Source organism: Chlorocebus sabaeus, chromosome 14, assembly GCF_047675955.1.
Source record: "Chlorocebus sabaeus isolate Y175 chromosome 14, mChlSab1.0.hap1, whole genome shotgun sequence".
Lineage (NCBI taxonomy): Eukaryota > Metazoa > Chordata > Mammalia > Primates > Cercopithecidae > Chlorocebus > Chlorocebus sabaeus.
The window spans coordinates 73,064,938-73,081,032 of NC_132917.1; the positions used below are offsets into that span (position 1 = coordinate 73,064,938).

A 16,095-nucleotide genomic window follows, 5' to 3' on the forward strand; every position below is an offset into this window, starting at 1 on the left:
TCAATATAACACATAGTGTTTCTTTAGCAAAATTTTTGCTTCCTATCTCGGTAACTTTGTGCTCTGCTGATCTAGAGGTATTAGAGTTCCCGAGAGTGAATTATTTCCACAGGAGACACAGCAGTGGCTTCACTGAACTGGCAATTAAGACTGTCCCTGGCTACTTGGGCTTCTCTCACCAGTGAATCAATACGTACTGAAGAGTATTATCAGACTCCCTGGGTGACCGATCCTGACTATCAAGGGGATAATGGGAACAACATGATATTTCCATATCCTGTGATTAAAATCAATAGCAAAAGTACGACTAAATAAAGGAAGGACTGCTAATGGTCCAGACCAGGAACAAGGGGTCACTGAATTTTCACAAAGTTTAAAGATCTGTGTAACCGGCTGGATGCAGTGGCTCACGTCTGTAATCCCAGCACTTTGGGAGGCCTAGGCGGGCAGATCACGAGGTCAGGAAATCGAGACCATCCTGGCTAACACAGTGAAACCCCGTCTCTATTTAAAAATACAAAAAATTAGCCTGGCGTGGTGGCGGGCGCCTGTAGTCCCAGCTACTCAGGAGGCTGAGGCAGGAGAATGGTGTGAACCCAGGAGGTGGAGCTTTTGCAGTGAGCCGCGATGGCGCCCCTGCACTCCAGCCTGGGCAACAGAGCGAGACTCCGTCTCAAAAAAAAAAAAAGATCTGTGTAACCAGTATCCAGATTAAGAACTAGAACACTGGCCAGGCATAGTGGTTCACATCTGTAATCCCAGCACTTTGGGAGGCCGAGGCGGGTGGATCACCCGAGGTCACGAGTTCAAGATCAGCCAGCCTGACCAACATGGTGAAAGCCTGTCTCTACTAAAAATACAAAATTAGTTGGGCATAGTGGCACATGCCTGTAATCCCAGCTACTTGGGAGGCTGAGGCAGGAGAATCATTTGAACCTAGGAGGCAGAGGTTGCAATAAGCTGAGATCACGCCACTGTACTCCAGCCTGGACAACAATAGTGAAATTCCGTCTCAAAAAACAAAACAAGGAAAAAGAAAAAGAAAATAAATAGAACACTGCTACCACCCCAGAAGTTCCTGTCATGCCCTTTGCCTCATTAATCACCCTCAACCATTCTCCTGACTTCTAGCAGCATAGATAAGTTTGCCTTATTTTTTAGAGACAGAGTCTCACTCTGTCACTCAGGCTGGAGTGCAGTGGCACAACTTTATTCTACTGTTGGTAGACATTCTGGTAGTTTCTGATTTGGGGCTATTGCAAATAATGCTGCTGTGAACATTCTCAAACATGTCTCTTGTTAACCATATATGCATATTTGTGTTGAGTATATACTGTACCTAGAATAGGAACTGCTGGGTCAGAGGGTTAAGCTTAAGTAAATACTGCTCATCCATTTTTCGAAAGCATTTGTACCAATTTATATGCCCACACTCAGGGGATAAGAGTTCCAGATGCTTCATATTATCATCAACCCTTGGTATTTTCTTTCTTTTCTTTTCTTTTCTTTTTCTTTTTTTTTGAGACAGAGTTTTGCTCTTGTTGCCCAGGCTGGAGTGCAATGGCTCACTACAACCTCCGCCTCCCAGGTTCAAGCGATTCTCCTGCCTCAGCCTTCCAAGTAGCTTCCAAGATTACAGACGTGCGCCACCACACCTGGCTAATTTTGGATTTTTAGTAGAGATGGGGTTTCACTATGTTGGTCAGGCTGGTCTCGAACTCCTGACCTCAGGTGATCCACCCGCCTCGCCCTCACACCTGCCTTGGCCTCCTAAAGTGCTAGGATTTACAGGTGTGAGCCACCGCGCCCAGCCAACCCTTGGTATTTTCCATCTTCTGGTGCATGTATAGTGGATCACGATGTGATTTGAATTTGAATTTCCCTGATGATTCACAGAGTTCAGTACATTTCTTTTTTTTTTTTTTTTTTTTTTTTTTGAGACAGAGTCTTGCTCTTTTGCCCAGGCTGGAGTGCCATGGCGAAATCTTGGCTCACCACAACCTCCGCCTCCCAGGTTCAAGCGATTCTCCTGCCTCAGCCTCGAAGTAGGTGAGATTACAGGCACCCACAACAATGCCCAGCTAGTTTTTGTATTTTTAGTACAGACGGGGTTTCACCGTGTTGGCCAGGCTGGTCTTGAATTCCTGACCTCAAGTGATCTGCCTGCCTCGGCCTCCCAAAGTGCTGGGATTACAGGCGTGGGCCACCACACCCAGCTGTATACGATTTTAAGCTATTCAGATATTTCCTTTTATAAAGTGCCTAGTTCATGTACTACCGCATCTCAGTGGTCTTTTTAAAGTCTGTTATAGGGCTGGGTGTGGTGGCTTATGCCTGTAATCCCAGCACTTTGGGAGGCCAAGGCAGGTGGATCACTTGAGGTCAGGAGTTCAAGACCAGCCTGGCCAACATGGTGAAACCCCATCTCCACTAAAACTACAAAAAATTAGCGGGCGTGGTGGCAGGCGCCTGTAATCCCAGCTACTCAGCAGTCTGGGGCAGAAGAATCGCTTGAACTTGGGAGGCAGAGGTTGCAGTGAGCCGAGATCTCACCATTGCACTCCAACCCGGGCAACAAGAGCGAAACTCCATCTCTAAATAACTAAATAAATACAAATAAAGTCTGTTATTCATTTGGCTTTATTTTTGGTATACTTAACAAAAATTAGCAGGGCATGGAGGCACATGCCTGTAATCCCAGCTACTGAGGCAAGAAAATTGCTGGAACTTGGGAGGCAAAGGTTGCAGTGAGCCAAGATTGTGCCACTGCACTCTAGCCTGGGCAACTCCATCTCAAAAAAATAAAAAACACACAAAAAAACAAAAAAAACAAAAACAAAAAAAAACCCACTACTAAAAGAATGAAAAGGTAGGCCACAAAGTGACAGAAGTTACCTGCTTCTATATATATTACAACAAAGGACTTGATTCCAAATTATCTATACATGAAACTCTTACAATAAGAAAAAGATAGTGACCCAATACAAAAATAAGCAAACCAGTTGAACAGGCACTTCACACAAAGAGGATATCCAAGTGGCTGATAAGTATATAAAAAGACGCTCACAAAGAATGTCTTCAGGGAAATAAACGCAAATTTAAACCACTTACCTAGGTGATTTGAATCAAGGCAGTTCTGTTAACCTCTCTTGCTGTATTTACTAATATGTAAATTGGAAATATTAATGCTTATGCTCAGGAATTTACAGTCTGAAGAAGGAATAAATGATACAACTGAAAACTGATAATTATGTATGGAAACACACAGAATTATATACTAAAAGTCCAAGGCTAGAGACATAGTGGCCATATCTTTTACCCTTAAATCAAATCAAATCAAATCAAATCCTGGGCTCAAGCGACCATCCCGCCTCGGCCTCCCAAAGTACTGGGATGCCAGGCATAAGCCACTGCACCTGGCCAAAAAAAATGCTAAAGAAAGAAATTGGTAACCACAGCGGCATCTCAAGGCAGGGAAATTAAAAGGCTGAGGCCAGGTGGAAAATTTACTTATCATTGTGCTTATAAATAAAATATTTACATTTAAAAACGAACAAAGTCTGCGCGGTCCTAGTGAACCTGGCCGAGGCTTCTGCGTCGAGGATGGCGCGGGTCAGCTGAGGCCAGGAACGCAGGCACTGCCCTACCGCTCTCCAGATCACAGCTCCGCCTCTGCGAGGCCCCGGGGAAACGGGCATCCCTGCTCCAGTGACGGAAGGACAAAGACGGAGCCCGGTGGCTGGGTGCTTCGCCCAGGATCACCAGCGAGCTCAGAGTCCTCCCCCGACCGCCCCAGGGTGGGCATTTTTAAAAGCAGAGGAAGGGAGGGAACACACTTTTTGGTGCTGTGGCCACCTTGCCTCGCCCAGGGCGGGCGCTCATAGGCTTTGGGGGCCCCGCCCGGGCCGCAGAAGGGAGAGGCCGCCCCATGCCCCGCCCCGCCAAATTTAAGAGCCTTCGCCGAACGCCGGGAGGTTCCCAGACAACCGGTCTTGCTCCCGTCCTTTTGCAGAATCTTCTCACTCCTCCCGAGCTCCCTTCCTTGCGCCCGTCCCGGCAAGGGACGCGTCGTGCCCAGCCCCAGGCCGCGAGGCAGCCCGCCGCCCGCTCCCTCGGGCGCTCGGGTCCGGTCTCCGCGCTCGGGCCGCTCTCCGGCGCCTAGGTTCCCCACCGGCCCGAACATGCCCCGCGCTCCCAGACGCTTCGAGTCTCCCTTCTCTGTCGAGGCCATCCTGGCGAGGCCCGACCCCCGCACGCCGGCGGCCTCCCAGCCGTCGGGCTCCGCCTGCGCCCACCCGACCTTCTGGACCGCTCCTTTCCTGTGCGCCGCCCCGGGCCTGCCCTGGGCGTGCCCGGCATCGTGGTTGCCCGCCTACCTGAGCGTGGGTCTCTACCCTGTGCCAGGGCCGCGCGTGGCTCCCGTCTGCGGCCTGCCGGGCTTCGGCGTCACAGGTACTGCGCGCCCCGCGCCCGCATGCAGGGGACTGGGAGGGGGCTGGAGAGCCTAGGCCGCCACCTCCGGCGGAGGTGCAGGAGAGGGCACTGAGTCTGAGAATCACACACGGCGGGAGTGAGAAGGGGCTTTGCCACCGCTGACCTTGCAGTTGAAGCCGAGGACCGCGACAGTCTGCCGAGAAAGCCTCCGGCGCGAGGCTTGCCCAGCAAGCTGCTGAGGTGGGAGAGGATGGGTGTGAGGGCGGCGCAGCGCCTGAATGCGGTGGGCAGGAGGCAAGTGGTGGGGCTGCAAGGGTACCCAGCCCTGCTCCCGGTCTCCGCGTCCCTTGACTCCCTCGCACACCCCAGGGTAGCGCTTGGTGGCAGAGACGCTTCCCAAAGCTGCTCTCGACCCGAACCGATGGCCCTGTTTGTTTGTGGGGGGAGAAGTGGACGCTCCGGGCGGTGCTGTTGAGTGAGGAGCTGTTAGGAGCTGGTCAAGGCTCACGCACCTCTACTGCCTCCACTGCTCACGTCTGTGAACTTGGGCTCCACATTTCTCCGCTCTGAGCCTGCGTGCCTGCAATGCTCTTAAGTGGTGCTTAAGGGCCAGGCACTTAAATCTCATGAGAAAGTAACTGTAAGGCTGGGCGTGGTGGCTCACGCCTGTAATTTCAGCACTTTGGGAGACCAAGGCGGGTGGATCACCTGAAGTCAGGAGTTCAAGACCAGCCTGGCTAACATGGTGAAACCCCGTCTCAACTAAAAACACAAAAAAATTAGCAGGGCGTGGTGGCGCACGCATGTAATCCCACCTACTTAGGAGGCTGAGGCAGGAGAATCACTTGAACCCAGGAGGCAGAGGTTGCATTGAGCCGAGATTGCCCCACTGCACTCCAGCCTGGGCGACAGAGTGAGACTCCGTCTCAAACAAACAAAAAAAAGTAACTATAGAGGGAACTTTGCCCTCTAGCATTAAACATCCACCTACATGTGCTTTTGCATTTTTGGTTGCCAGGTTCATGTTTCCCCATGTCCCCACGAAGAAAACAGGAGCAAAGTTAGTCCAAGACTTGTCAACCCATACTAAGATAGTTGTAACACAATCTTGCCGGGTTCCTACTCCAGGGCACTCGCCCCGGTCCAGCATTTCCTCAACCCATTTCAGCAGTGCATTAACCCCTGGACTCCCAGCCCCATCCAAATTGAACATCACTGGATCTGGCAGCCGTGCCCATCACTCCAAGTCACCTTTCTCTGAGCTCTTCACACACTTGAGGTCTGAATTACAGTTTATTACTTCATGTTACAGTTGTCTCATTTTTAAGTTTTTTTTGTGTGTGTGTTTTGTTTTGTTTTATTTTGAGAAGGAGTCTCGCTGTGTCTCCCAGGCTGGAGTGCAGTGGTGCTATCTCTGCTCACTACAGCCTCCTCCTGGGCTCAAGTGATTCTCTTGCCTTAGCTCCAGAGTGGCTGGAATTACAGGCGCCTACCACCACGACCAGCTAATTTTTGTATTTTTAGTAGATATGGGGTTTCCCCATGTTGGGCAGGCTGGTTTTGACTCCTGACCGCAAATGATCTGCCTGCCTTAGCCTCCCAAAGTGCTGGGATTACAGGCGTGAGCCACTGCACCCTGCCTCAAGTTAGTTTTTGCATAGGTATCACACCCACACGGTCCAAATGTCAAAATTTGTACTAAGATATATGGAGAGGACTTTCCTCTTTTGCCTGTCACCTAGCCACCTACTTCTTGAGATATTTTATGCACATTTATTACCTGAATACAGATATGCACACACGTCTATTCTTTCCTTCATTTCCCCAAACTCACCATACACTCTGCTCTGTACCTTACTCTAGTCACTCGACCATGTATCTTGGAGATTTTTCCAATCCATAAAGAGCGTCTTTTACAACCACAGAGTAGCCCATTGAAGGAATATATCATAATTTATTTAATCAGGTCCCATTGATGTTTTCTGTCACTGCTGTTATATACAGCACAGCAATGAATAACCTTGCACATAGGCTATTCTGGTATAGTTGGGTTTGTTGGGCTTGCTGTAGTTTTGCCAGATTGCCCTCCACAGAGCTTGCACCCGCTTTGCACTCCCGGAGTTCAAAACCAACTGTGTGTGAGAGTGCTCCCTTTTCCTTCACTCTCACCTACATGATGTGTTATCCATCTTAGTTTATCCAACCTGATAGAAGGAAAACAGTATTGCTGTGTTAGTTCAATTTGCATTTCTGTAATAAGTGAGATGGAGAATATTTTCATGTTTAAGGGCTATTGTATTTCTTTTTCTTTTTCTTTTTTTTTTTGAGACGGAGCCTCACTTTGTTGCCCAGGCTGGAGTGCAGTGGCCCGATTTCGGCTCACTGCAAGCTCCACCTCCCAGGCCCATGCCATTCTCCTGCCTCAGCCTCCCAAGTAACTGGGAGTACAGGTGCCCGCCACCACACCCGGCTAATTTTTTGTATTTTTAGTGGAGATGGGTTTTCACCATGTTAGCCAGGATAGTCTCCATCTCCTGACCTCATGATCCACCCACCTCAGCCTTCCAAAGTGCTGGGATTACAGACGTAAGCCACTGCACCCAGCCTTTTTTTTTTTTTTTTTTGAGACGGAGTCTCGCTCTGTCACCCAGGCTAGAATGCAGTGGCGCAATCTCGGCTCACTGCAACCTCCGCCTCCCACGTTCAAGTGATTCTCCTGCCTCAGCCTCCCAAGTAGCTGGGACTACAGGCACATGTCACCACACCTGGCCAATTTTTTGTATTTTTAGTAGAGACAAGGTTTCACCATGTTAGCCAGGATGGTTTTGATCTCCTGACCTTGTGATGTATTTCTTTTTCTGTGAACTATCTGTTCTTGTATTTTGTCCATATGTATAGTTGGTTATTTAAAACAATCTATTTGTAGGTGCTCTTTTCTATTGAGGAAATTAGCCCTGGCCGGGTGCAGTGGCTCACCCCTATAACCCCAGCACTTCGGGAGGCTGAGGCGGGTGGATCACTTGAACTCAGGAGTTGAGACCAGCCTGGGCAACATGGCAAAACCCCGTCTCTACTAAAAACACAAAAATTAGCTGGGCATGGTGATGTGCACCTTGGCGGGGGCTGAAGTGGGAAGATTGCTTGTGCCTGGGAGGCAGAGTTTGCAGTGAGCCCAGGTCAAGCCACTGCACTCCAGCCCGGGCGACAGAACAAGACCCTATCTCAAAAAATTAAAAAAGAAATTAGCCCTTTAACTGTAATGAACTACACACTTTTTTCTATTTATTGGCCTTTGACTTTGATTATGGTGGTATTCTTTTGTTACATAGAAAAAATTTTAATTTTTATATGTTTGATGTATTTTTATAAATCAGTTGTTTGTTTTTTTTTTCTTTTTTGAGACAGGTTCTCTGTCACTCAGGCTGGAGTGCAGTGGTGCAATCATGGCTTACCACAGCCTCAACCTTCCAGGTGTAAGCACTCCTCCTTAGCCTCCTGAGTAGCAGGGACCACAGGCATGCGCTACCATACAACTAATTTAAAACATTTTTTTTATAGAGGTGGAATCTCACAATGTTACCCAGGTTGATCTTGAACTCCTGGGCTCAAGCGATCCTCCCACCTCAGCCTCCCAAACTGCTGGGATTACAGGCATGAGCCACTGTGCCTGGCGCCAGGTCTTATATGATACTTGGAAAGAACTTCTTCACTGTGAAGTCATAAAATAACTTCCCCCTGTTTTTTTCTAAATTTTTGTGGGTTTACCTTTTTACATTTGAAGATTTCCTCCGTTCGGATTTTTTTTTTAGTGCAAGATATTGGATATGGATCCAGCTTAATTTTTCCCAGATCTGGAAATAATCCCTCTCCTCCCCACTGGATTATCACTTCTGTTTTAATTTTTATAATAACCACTGACTTTCTTCTTGCTCTGTGCCTGGCACACTGCTAAGCACCCTGTAAGCAAACAGCGCATATGTTTTTGTTGTTGTTGTTGTGGTAGTTGTTGTTGAGACAGGGTCTTGCTCTATTGGCAAGGAGTGATCTCGGCTTGGCTCACTACAACCTCTGCCTCCCGGGCTCAAGTGATCCTCCTGCTTCAGTCTCCCAAGTAGCCAATCTGCAGTTGTGCACTACCACACCCGACTAATTTTTGTATGTTTGTAGAGATAGGGTTTTGCCATGTTGCCCAGGGTGGTCTCCAACTCCTGGGCTCAAGTGATGGGCCCATCTCAGCCTCTCAAAGTGCTGGTATTACAGGCATGAGCCATTGTGCCCAGACAGCACCATGTTAAAAACTGGACATCTCTGGAAGTAGGGATTAATTATCATCATTTTACATATGAGGAAATCAAGGTTCACAGAAGTACACTGACTTGCCCAAGATCCTCTGGCTGGTAATTGGTGGTAGAGCTGGGATTCCAACTAGAGGCTTTTTTTTTTTTTTTTCCAGACAGAGTCTGACTCTATTGCCCAGGCTGGAGTACAGTGGCACAATCTTGGCTCACTGCAACCTCCGCCTTCCAGGTTCAAGCCATTCTCCTCCCTTAGCCTCCCGAGTAGCTGGGATTACAGGTGCCCACCACCACACCTGGCTAATTTTTGTATTTTTAGTAGAGACAGGGTTTTGCCAAGCTGACCAGGCTGGTCTTGAACTCCTGACCTCAGGCTATCCGCCCACCTCAGCCTCTCAAAGTACTGGGATTACAGGTATGAGTCACCATGCCTGGCCTCAATTAGAGCTCTTAAGGAATACACAATACAGCCTACTTTCTTCCTCAAAGGTCAACTTCTGATTCTGAAACAAGGCTGACTGGGTACACCAGGCTGTATGTCTGATGGGCTTTTCCTGATCTTTTGGTCTACCTTGGCAGGCACAGAGTAAGCCTAGTGGGCCCAGTGGTTGGAGTCCTAAGCAGCCAGGGCCCCAGACACACTCCCTTTGTTGGGGCAGTCTGTCTGCCAGCCCTGACTCCCCAAGGCTAGTGGGGGCTGAATGGCCTTAGCATTATGCTTGCCATTCTTCTGCCTGGAATACTGTCCTCCCAGATAACCCAATGACTCACTCCCTCATTCCCATCAAGATTTAACTTAGGAACTGCTCCTGGTTGATGCATCTCCACTGGCCCACAGCTTGGTCTCATCCATTCCCATGGCTTAAAATACCATCTATATAAGCTGATGACTCCCAATTTTTTTTTTTTTAATTGAGACAGAGTCTTGCACTGTCGCCCAGGCTGGAGTGGAGTGGGCTCTATATTGGCTCACTGCAACCTCTGCTTCCCGGACTCAAGCAATTCTCCTGCCTCAGCCTCCTGAGTAGCTGGGATTACAGGCATGTGCCACCATGCCCAGCTAATTTTTGTATTTTTAGTAGAGACAGGGTTTCACCATGTTGGCCAGGCTGGTCTCGATCTCCTGATCTCAAGCGATCCGCCCACTTCAGCCTCCCAAAGTGCTGGAATTACAGGCATGAGCCACTGTGCTCAGCGATGACTCCCAAATTTGTATCCTCAGCTCAACCCTCTCTTCTGACTTGTATCTCTTCTGACCTCACTTCTAAGACGTAAACTCCATAACGACCGAGATTTTCTGTTTTGTCCTGAAACCATGCATGACACACAGCAGACGTTCAAAAAGTATATTTGTTCAATGAATTAAAAGGGTGAAACCCTGGGGGACTCTTCTCTGCCCATTCCATGGTGTTGCCAGAAGCAGTCAAGGAAAGGAGAGGAAGGCAAAAAGAAAGGAGGTTTGGCAACTCCTATTAGGTGCCAGAAGTGAAGCCACTTGGCTAGACAGTAGTGGTGACAGACAGAGTCTCATTGCATTGTCCCTTCTTTCCCATTTGTTTGTTTCCTGTTATTTCTGCAGTCTCTTTCCACTGTCTTCTTGCACTGTTACCTGGCCAAGGGGAAGGCAAGGTAGTAGAGCTGTGTGTGCCTTCTCATTTTGCCAAGGTGGGAGTGCCGGGGGCTTCTGGATAACCTCCCCTGCTGCTGGTTGCTCTTTAGGGTTGGAGCTGGCTCATTGCTCAGGACTCTGGGCCTTCCCAGACTGGGCCCCAACGGAGGACCTAAGGGACACTGAGAGACAGCAAAAGAGAGTCCGAACTATGTTTAACTTGGAGCAGCTGGAAGAGTTGGAGAAAGTGTTTGCAAAACAGCACAATCTGGTGGGGAAGAAGAGAGCCCAGCTGGCAGCTCGGCTCAAACTTACAGAGAACCAGGTGGGAGTAGGGACTCCTGTTGGGCCTGGGCTGCACCTGGGGACAAACACTACCTCGGCAAGACCCTAAACGGAGGGTGGGAGGAAGACATGGACCCTCTTCCCTGTGCCATGCTGTTGAGGGGACAGGCCCTGACTTTTTGCACGCTCTATATAATGAAAAAAAAGTCCCATTTGAAGTCACATTATGTGAACAGCTTGGAATGTTAACTTAGATTATTAGTTTAAAAACTGATAATAAAGGACTTCCATGCTAAATAAGGACCTGCTAGTAAAATTAAGTAGATGTGGCCAGGTGTGGTGGCTCACGCCTGTAATCCCAGCACTTTGGGAGGCCGAGGTGGGCAGATCACAAGGTCAGGAGTTCAAGACCAGTCCAGCCAACATAGTGAAACCCCGTCTCTACTAAAAATACAAAAATTAGCTGGGTGCCTATAATCCCAGCTACTTAGGAGGCCAAGGCAGGAGAATCGCTTGAGCCCAGGAGGCAGAGGTTGCAGTGAGCGGAGATCATGCCACTGCACTCCAGCCTGGGCAACAGTGCGAGACTCCTTCTCAAAAAGCAGCAACAACAACAACAACAAAAAAAAAAAAAAAAGGAAAAAGAAAAAAATTAAGTGGATATTGAAGAGAGTCAATATAATCAATATTTCTTTCACCCCTATATTCCTCTCCAGCTATTATGTCAATTCTCTGCTCCTTTCACAGGCAAACTTCTCAAGAACTTGCCATGTTCACTTTGTCAGTGTCGTCACCTCCCACTCCTTCACACATTCCAACATGACTTTTCCCTACCATGCCATCAAAACTTCTCAGCAATGTCTCTAATAACCTCCATGTTGCCAGAACCAACAATGTGACACTTTACTTTCTTCAACTCAGTTCACCACTCAGCAGCTCTTAGTATTGGACAGTCAGCCACCCCATCCCTTATTGAAACATGTTCCTCATACCCTCCAGACACCATGCTGTCTGGTTTTCTTCCCAGCTCTGTCTCCTTGGCAGGCTACCCTTCCCTTGGGGACCTCGAAATCTCTTCCCAGCTGGTCTCATCTATTCCCATGGCTTAAAATGCCATCTATAAGCCAATGACTCCCAAATTTGTATCCTCAGCACAACCATCTTGTCTGACTTATATCTCTAACTACCTTCTTGGTGATTCCACTTAGATGTCTCATGGCACGTATCTGAAACCCAAGTCTAAACCTCAATTCCTGACTTTTTTCTTGCCCAAATCTGTTCCTTTCCCATACATGCCTCCACCATCCACCTGGTTACTCAAAAACCCCATCATCCTAGATTCCTCCTCCTCCCCTGCTTCCAACCATCATTGAGTCTTGTCATCTCCACCTCCAAAATACAGCTGGAGTTGCTTCACTTCTCTCCGTCACCTCTAATGTACGCCCCAGCTCTCCCGGGGCTGCTGCAGTGGCCTCTCTCCTGTCTCCCTGCTTCTGCTGCCATTCATGCTTCACACAGCAGCCAGGTGCACAGTGCACTTCGGATGTAAATAGGATTACGTGGGCCCACGTAAAAGCCTCATGGGTGACACTCCTTATCTATATGGCCTTCCAGGTCCTGGGTGATCTGGCAGCCACTGACCTCTCCTATTTCCCTCCCTTGACTTTCTCCTCTCACTCTCATCCATGCTCTTCTCCTTCCTGGTTCTCAAACACTCCAAGCTTGGTTCCATTTCAGATCCTTCCTACAGGTTGTTCCCTGCCCTGTGGGCCTGCTCTTCTCTGTCCCCATCAGGTGGGCCTCTCTCTCTCTTTGAGCCTCAGCTTTAGTGCTGGTTCCTCAGGGAGGCCTCCTCTACCCAAAGCCCTGTTTGTACCCCGTTTTGTGTTTACATAGCTCTTTGTTTGTTTACATGTTTCTTGCCAGTGTTTCTTCACTAGCTCCTGAGCTCCACGAGGGTAGGCAGCTTGCCTCTGTTGCTTGCCACTGTATCAGCATCACCTAGGATGGTGCTTAGCACATCCTGGAAGCTCAGTAAATACTCGGATGAATGAATGGTGTCTGGAATTATAGAAAGGGGTGTTTTGGAGGAGGTGCCTCCCTGAGAAGGAAGAGCAAATATTGGCCAGGCAGAGAGGGGTGTTCACTCCAGGAATTGGGAAGCAGTGGGACCTGCTGGTCACATTCTGATCTCTGCCCACTGTCTCCAATTATAGGTGAGAGTCTGGTTCCAGAACCGCAGGGTCAAGTATCAGAAGCAGCAAAAGCTGAGGGCAGCGGTTACATCTGCCGAGGCTGCCTCCCTGGATGAGCCTTCCAGCAGCTCCAACGCCAGTATCCAGAGTGATGATGCCGAGTCAGGAGTAGACGGCTGAGGACTGGGACAGAGGCCCTAGCCAGGCTGCCTGGGCTAGTTCCTCCTGGGGGTACCCACTGGAGCTCCCTGCCTCACACTTCAACAAAAAGCCTCCTCAACCAGAGGAATCTGAGCTGTCAAGCAGGGACCCCCTTTTCTATACTGATTTCTGGAAACTGGAATAATGTAATAATTGGAGGCACAGATTCTCGCCTTCAACTATGTCCTTGGCCAACCTACGGAACTTCTGAGCCTTTTTTCTTTATATGTATAATGGGTGCATTCATAACTTAGACCACCCGGGGTGAGAAGAGGTCTGTAAAGCAATAATGTGCCAGGCACAGTGCGAAGTGTGTGGTTACTGTTAAGGCTTGTAAGCCCCTGAGCAGAAAAGACCAAATGGAAAAAAAAAACCTGTTTTTCTTTTGCTTTCACCCCACAACAATCAACACAGAACACTTCTGTGACCAAACGTATAGGAGTGTACCCCATATTCCAACCTCTTAATTCAGTAAATTCTGACATGATCTACCTGCAGGTAGTGTCTGACCCCACAGATTGAGGGCTCATTCCACAAGGCAGCCCCTCCATTTTTTTTTTTTTTTTGAGACAGAGTACAGTGGTGCGATCTTGGCTCACCACAACCTCTGCTTCCTGGGTTCAAGTGATTCTCCTGCCTCAGCCTCCCCAAGTAGCTGGGACTATAGGTGCACACCACCATGCTTGGCTAATTTTTATATTTTTAGTAGAGACGGGGTTTTACCATATGGTCAGGCTGGTCTTGAACTCCTGACCTTGTGATCCACCCACCTCAGCCTCCCAAAGTGCTGGGATTACATGCGCAAGCCACCACCCAGCCCAACCCTGCCCTTTTTGTTTTTTATGGAGTCTTAAGGTCTATCAGTCATCAGTCAACTCATTAGCATATGAAAAACATCACTTCAGAGATTCCAGGGATTTTAGGAGTTCTATGCCAGGAAATCGAGATGAAGACCAAATATATATTTCATAATATCACAGCTCCTCTCACCTGGGGGAGTGATACCTGTACCAGCAATTAATATTTTCCTGGCCTGGCTGTGGAGAAGGAACCTCTTTGAATAAGCATCTGGGCATAGAAGACTCTTTCCCCATCAGAAGGAGTTGAGAGCAAAGAGGAGACGGTAAAACTGTTTAGCCCACTTCACAAAATTTCCCAACGTTTTCTTGTTTTGTCTGAACTGTTACCATTCTCAGCAGCAGCTCAGGCCCAGCAGCCAAGACAAGGTCTCGCTCTGTCACCCAGACTGGAGTGCAGTGGTGCAATCATAGCTCACGGCAGCCTCAACCTCCTGGGCTCAAGTGATCCTCCCACCTCAGCCTCCTGAGCAGCTGGGTCTACAGGCACGTGATACCACGCCTGGCTAATTTTTAAACATTTTTGTAGAGACAACGTCCCTTTGTTGCCCAGGCTGGTCTTGAACTCCAGGCTTCAATTGGTTCTCCTGCCTTGGCCTCGCAAAGCCCCATCTTTTTATAGAAGTATTTGTGTATGCCAAGGCTGGCATTTTGTCATAAACTCTGCTGTGTTTTCACAGGACAGTTATAATTTCCCCCTTTCATGACTCTGACTCATGGCTCCTTTTTTTTTTTTTTTCAAGAATGTGCTCGATTTCTCTGAAAGAAACCTGCTGCCAGGATTTTCAGAGCTGATTTCTGTAGCACAGACCATTCAGATTCTAGAATGGCTGTTGGGGACTGAGCTGAGGGGTGGAGGGAAGCCTGCCCTGCCACCTGGTGGTGAGTGAGGGCACGGCCCCTAGCTGCTCTCGGGGTAGGTTTGCCCCAAGTCGGTGGACTATTCGCTCCCTGACACCGGGCTGCAGGCTTGAGGGGACCCAGGGTCGGTTTCAAGAACCTTTTCTCTGGCCCTGCCAACTATCTATCTTTCCCAAGTCCGTGGACTATTCACTCCTTGACACCAGACTGCAGGCTTGAGGGGAGGCAGGGTCAGTTTCAAGAACCTTTCTCTGTCCCTGTCAACTATCTATCTATCTATAATTATGTGATAGATAATTGTGGCTTGATCACGGCTCATTGCAGTCTCGACCTCCCCAGGTTCAGATGATCCTCCCACGCACCACCATGCCCGGCAAATTTTTCTATTTTTTGGAGAGACGAAGTCTCACTACGTTGCCCAGTCTGTTCTTGAGCCCGGGAGCTGGAGGCTGCAGTGAGCCGAGATCGCCCCATGCCAGTATGGGTGACAAAGCGAGACCCTGTCTCAAACAAAACACACAAAATCAGGGGACAAGGAAACAAAACAAGGCTTGATAGTCAGGCCTAGCTGTGGGGACAAATGCCATAGGTCTGTGGTTTGCAGCTTTTTGGGGTCTTGAATGAGAGAACAGGCCCCTCCCCCTTTTCACGACAGTGTGTGCATATGCACACTCACTTCTGTATCCAGTTTCAGAGGTTCTCAGACCTGAGGTCCACTATGGACTCCTCTACTACCCCCGGGTTGCAAGGTCCCTAAGCCACTGAAGAATCTGAGAGAGGCACAAGTCCACCCTGACCTTTGGCAGGACTGTCTCCCCCGCTGCCAGAGGGATTACCGAGAAAGGAAATCTTGTCCTGGACTCTTCAGGTGCGGTGAGTGAGCTCCGGGGTATAAGCTAGTCCTTCCCTTCAGGCTGAGAGCTAGGGAGGATAGGAGTAAGTTGGCCTTCTGCTGTCCCACTCTAGGGCTGGGTCCAGAGAGCGCTTTACTCAGTGAAGACAGGCCACTGTGTGGACAGAGACAACATACACAGAAACATGCATCGTAGGCCGGGCGAGGTGGCTCACGCCTGTAATCCCAACACTTTGGGAGGTCGAACCGGGCGGATCACTTGAGGTCAGAAGTTCGAGACCAGCCTGGCCAACATGGTAAAACCCGCTAAAAATACGAACATTAACTGGACTTAGTGGCGCACACCTGTACGCCCAGCTCCTCGGGAGACTGAGGCAGGAGAATCACTTGAACCTGGGAGGCAGAGGTTGCAGTGAGCCGAGATCGCGCCACTGCACACCAGCCTGGGCGACAGTGAGACCGTCTCAAAAAAAAAAAAACAAAAACATGCCACGGACTCAAAGAT

General features: G+C 49.0%; 1 protein-coding gene across 1 annotated transcript; it reads left to right on the forward strand.

The window, feature by feature from the left end:
• The first annotated feature begins 3,603 nt into the window (after positions 1–3,603).
• On the forward strand, positions 3,604–15,264 carry NOTO (notochord homeobox). Its single transcript, XM_007971680.3, has 4 exons — positions 3,604–3,612; positions 3,885–4,452; positions 10,449–10,663; positions 12,840–15,264. Exons 1-4 carry the CDS (start codon positions 3,604–3,606, stop codon positions 12,996–12,998), a joined length of 951 nt encoding a protein of 316 aa, XP_007969871.1. The 3' UTR covers positions 12,999–15,264.
• The last annotated feature ends 831 nt before the right edge of the window (positions 15,265–16,095 follow it).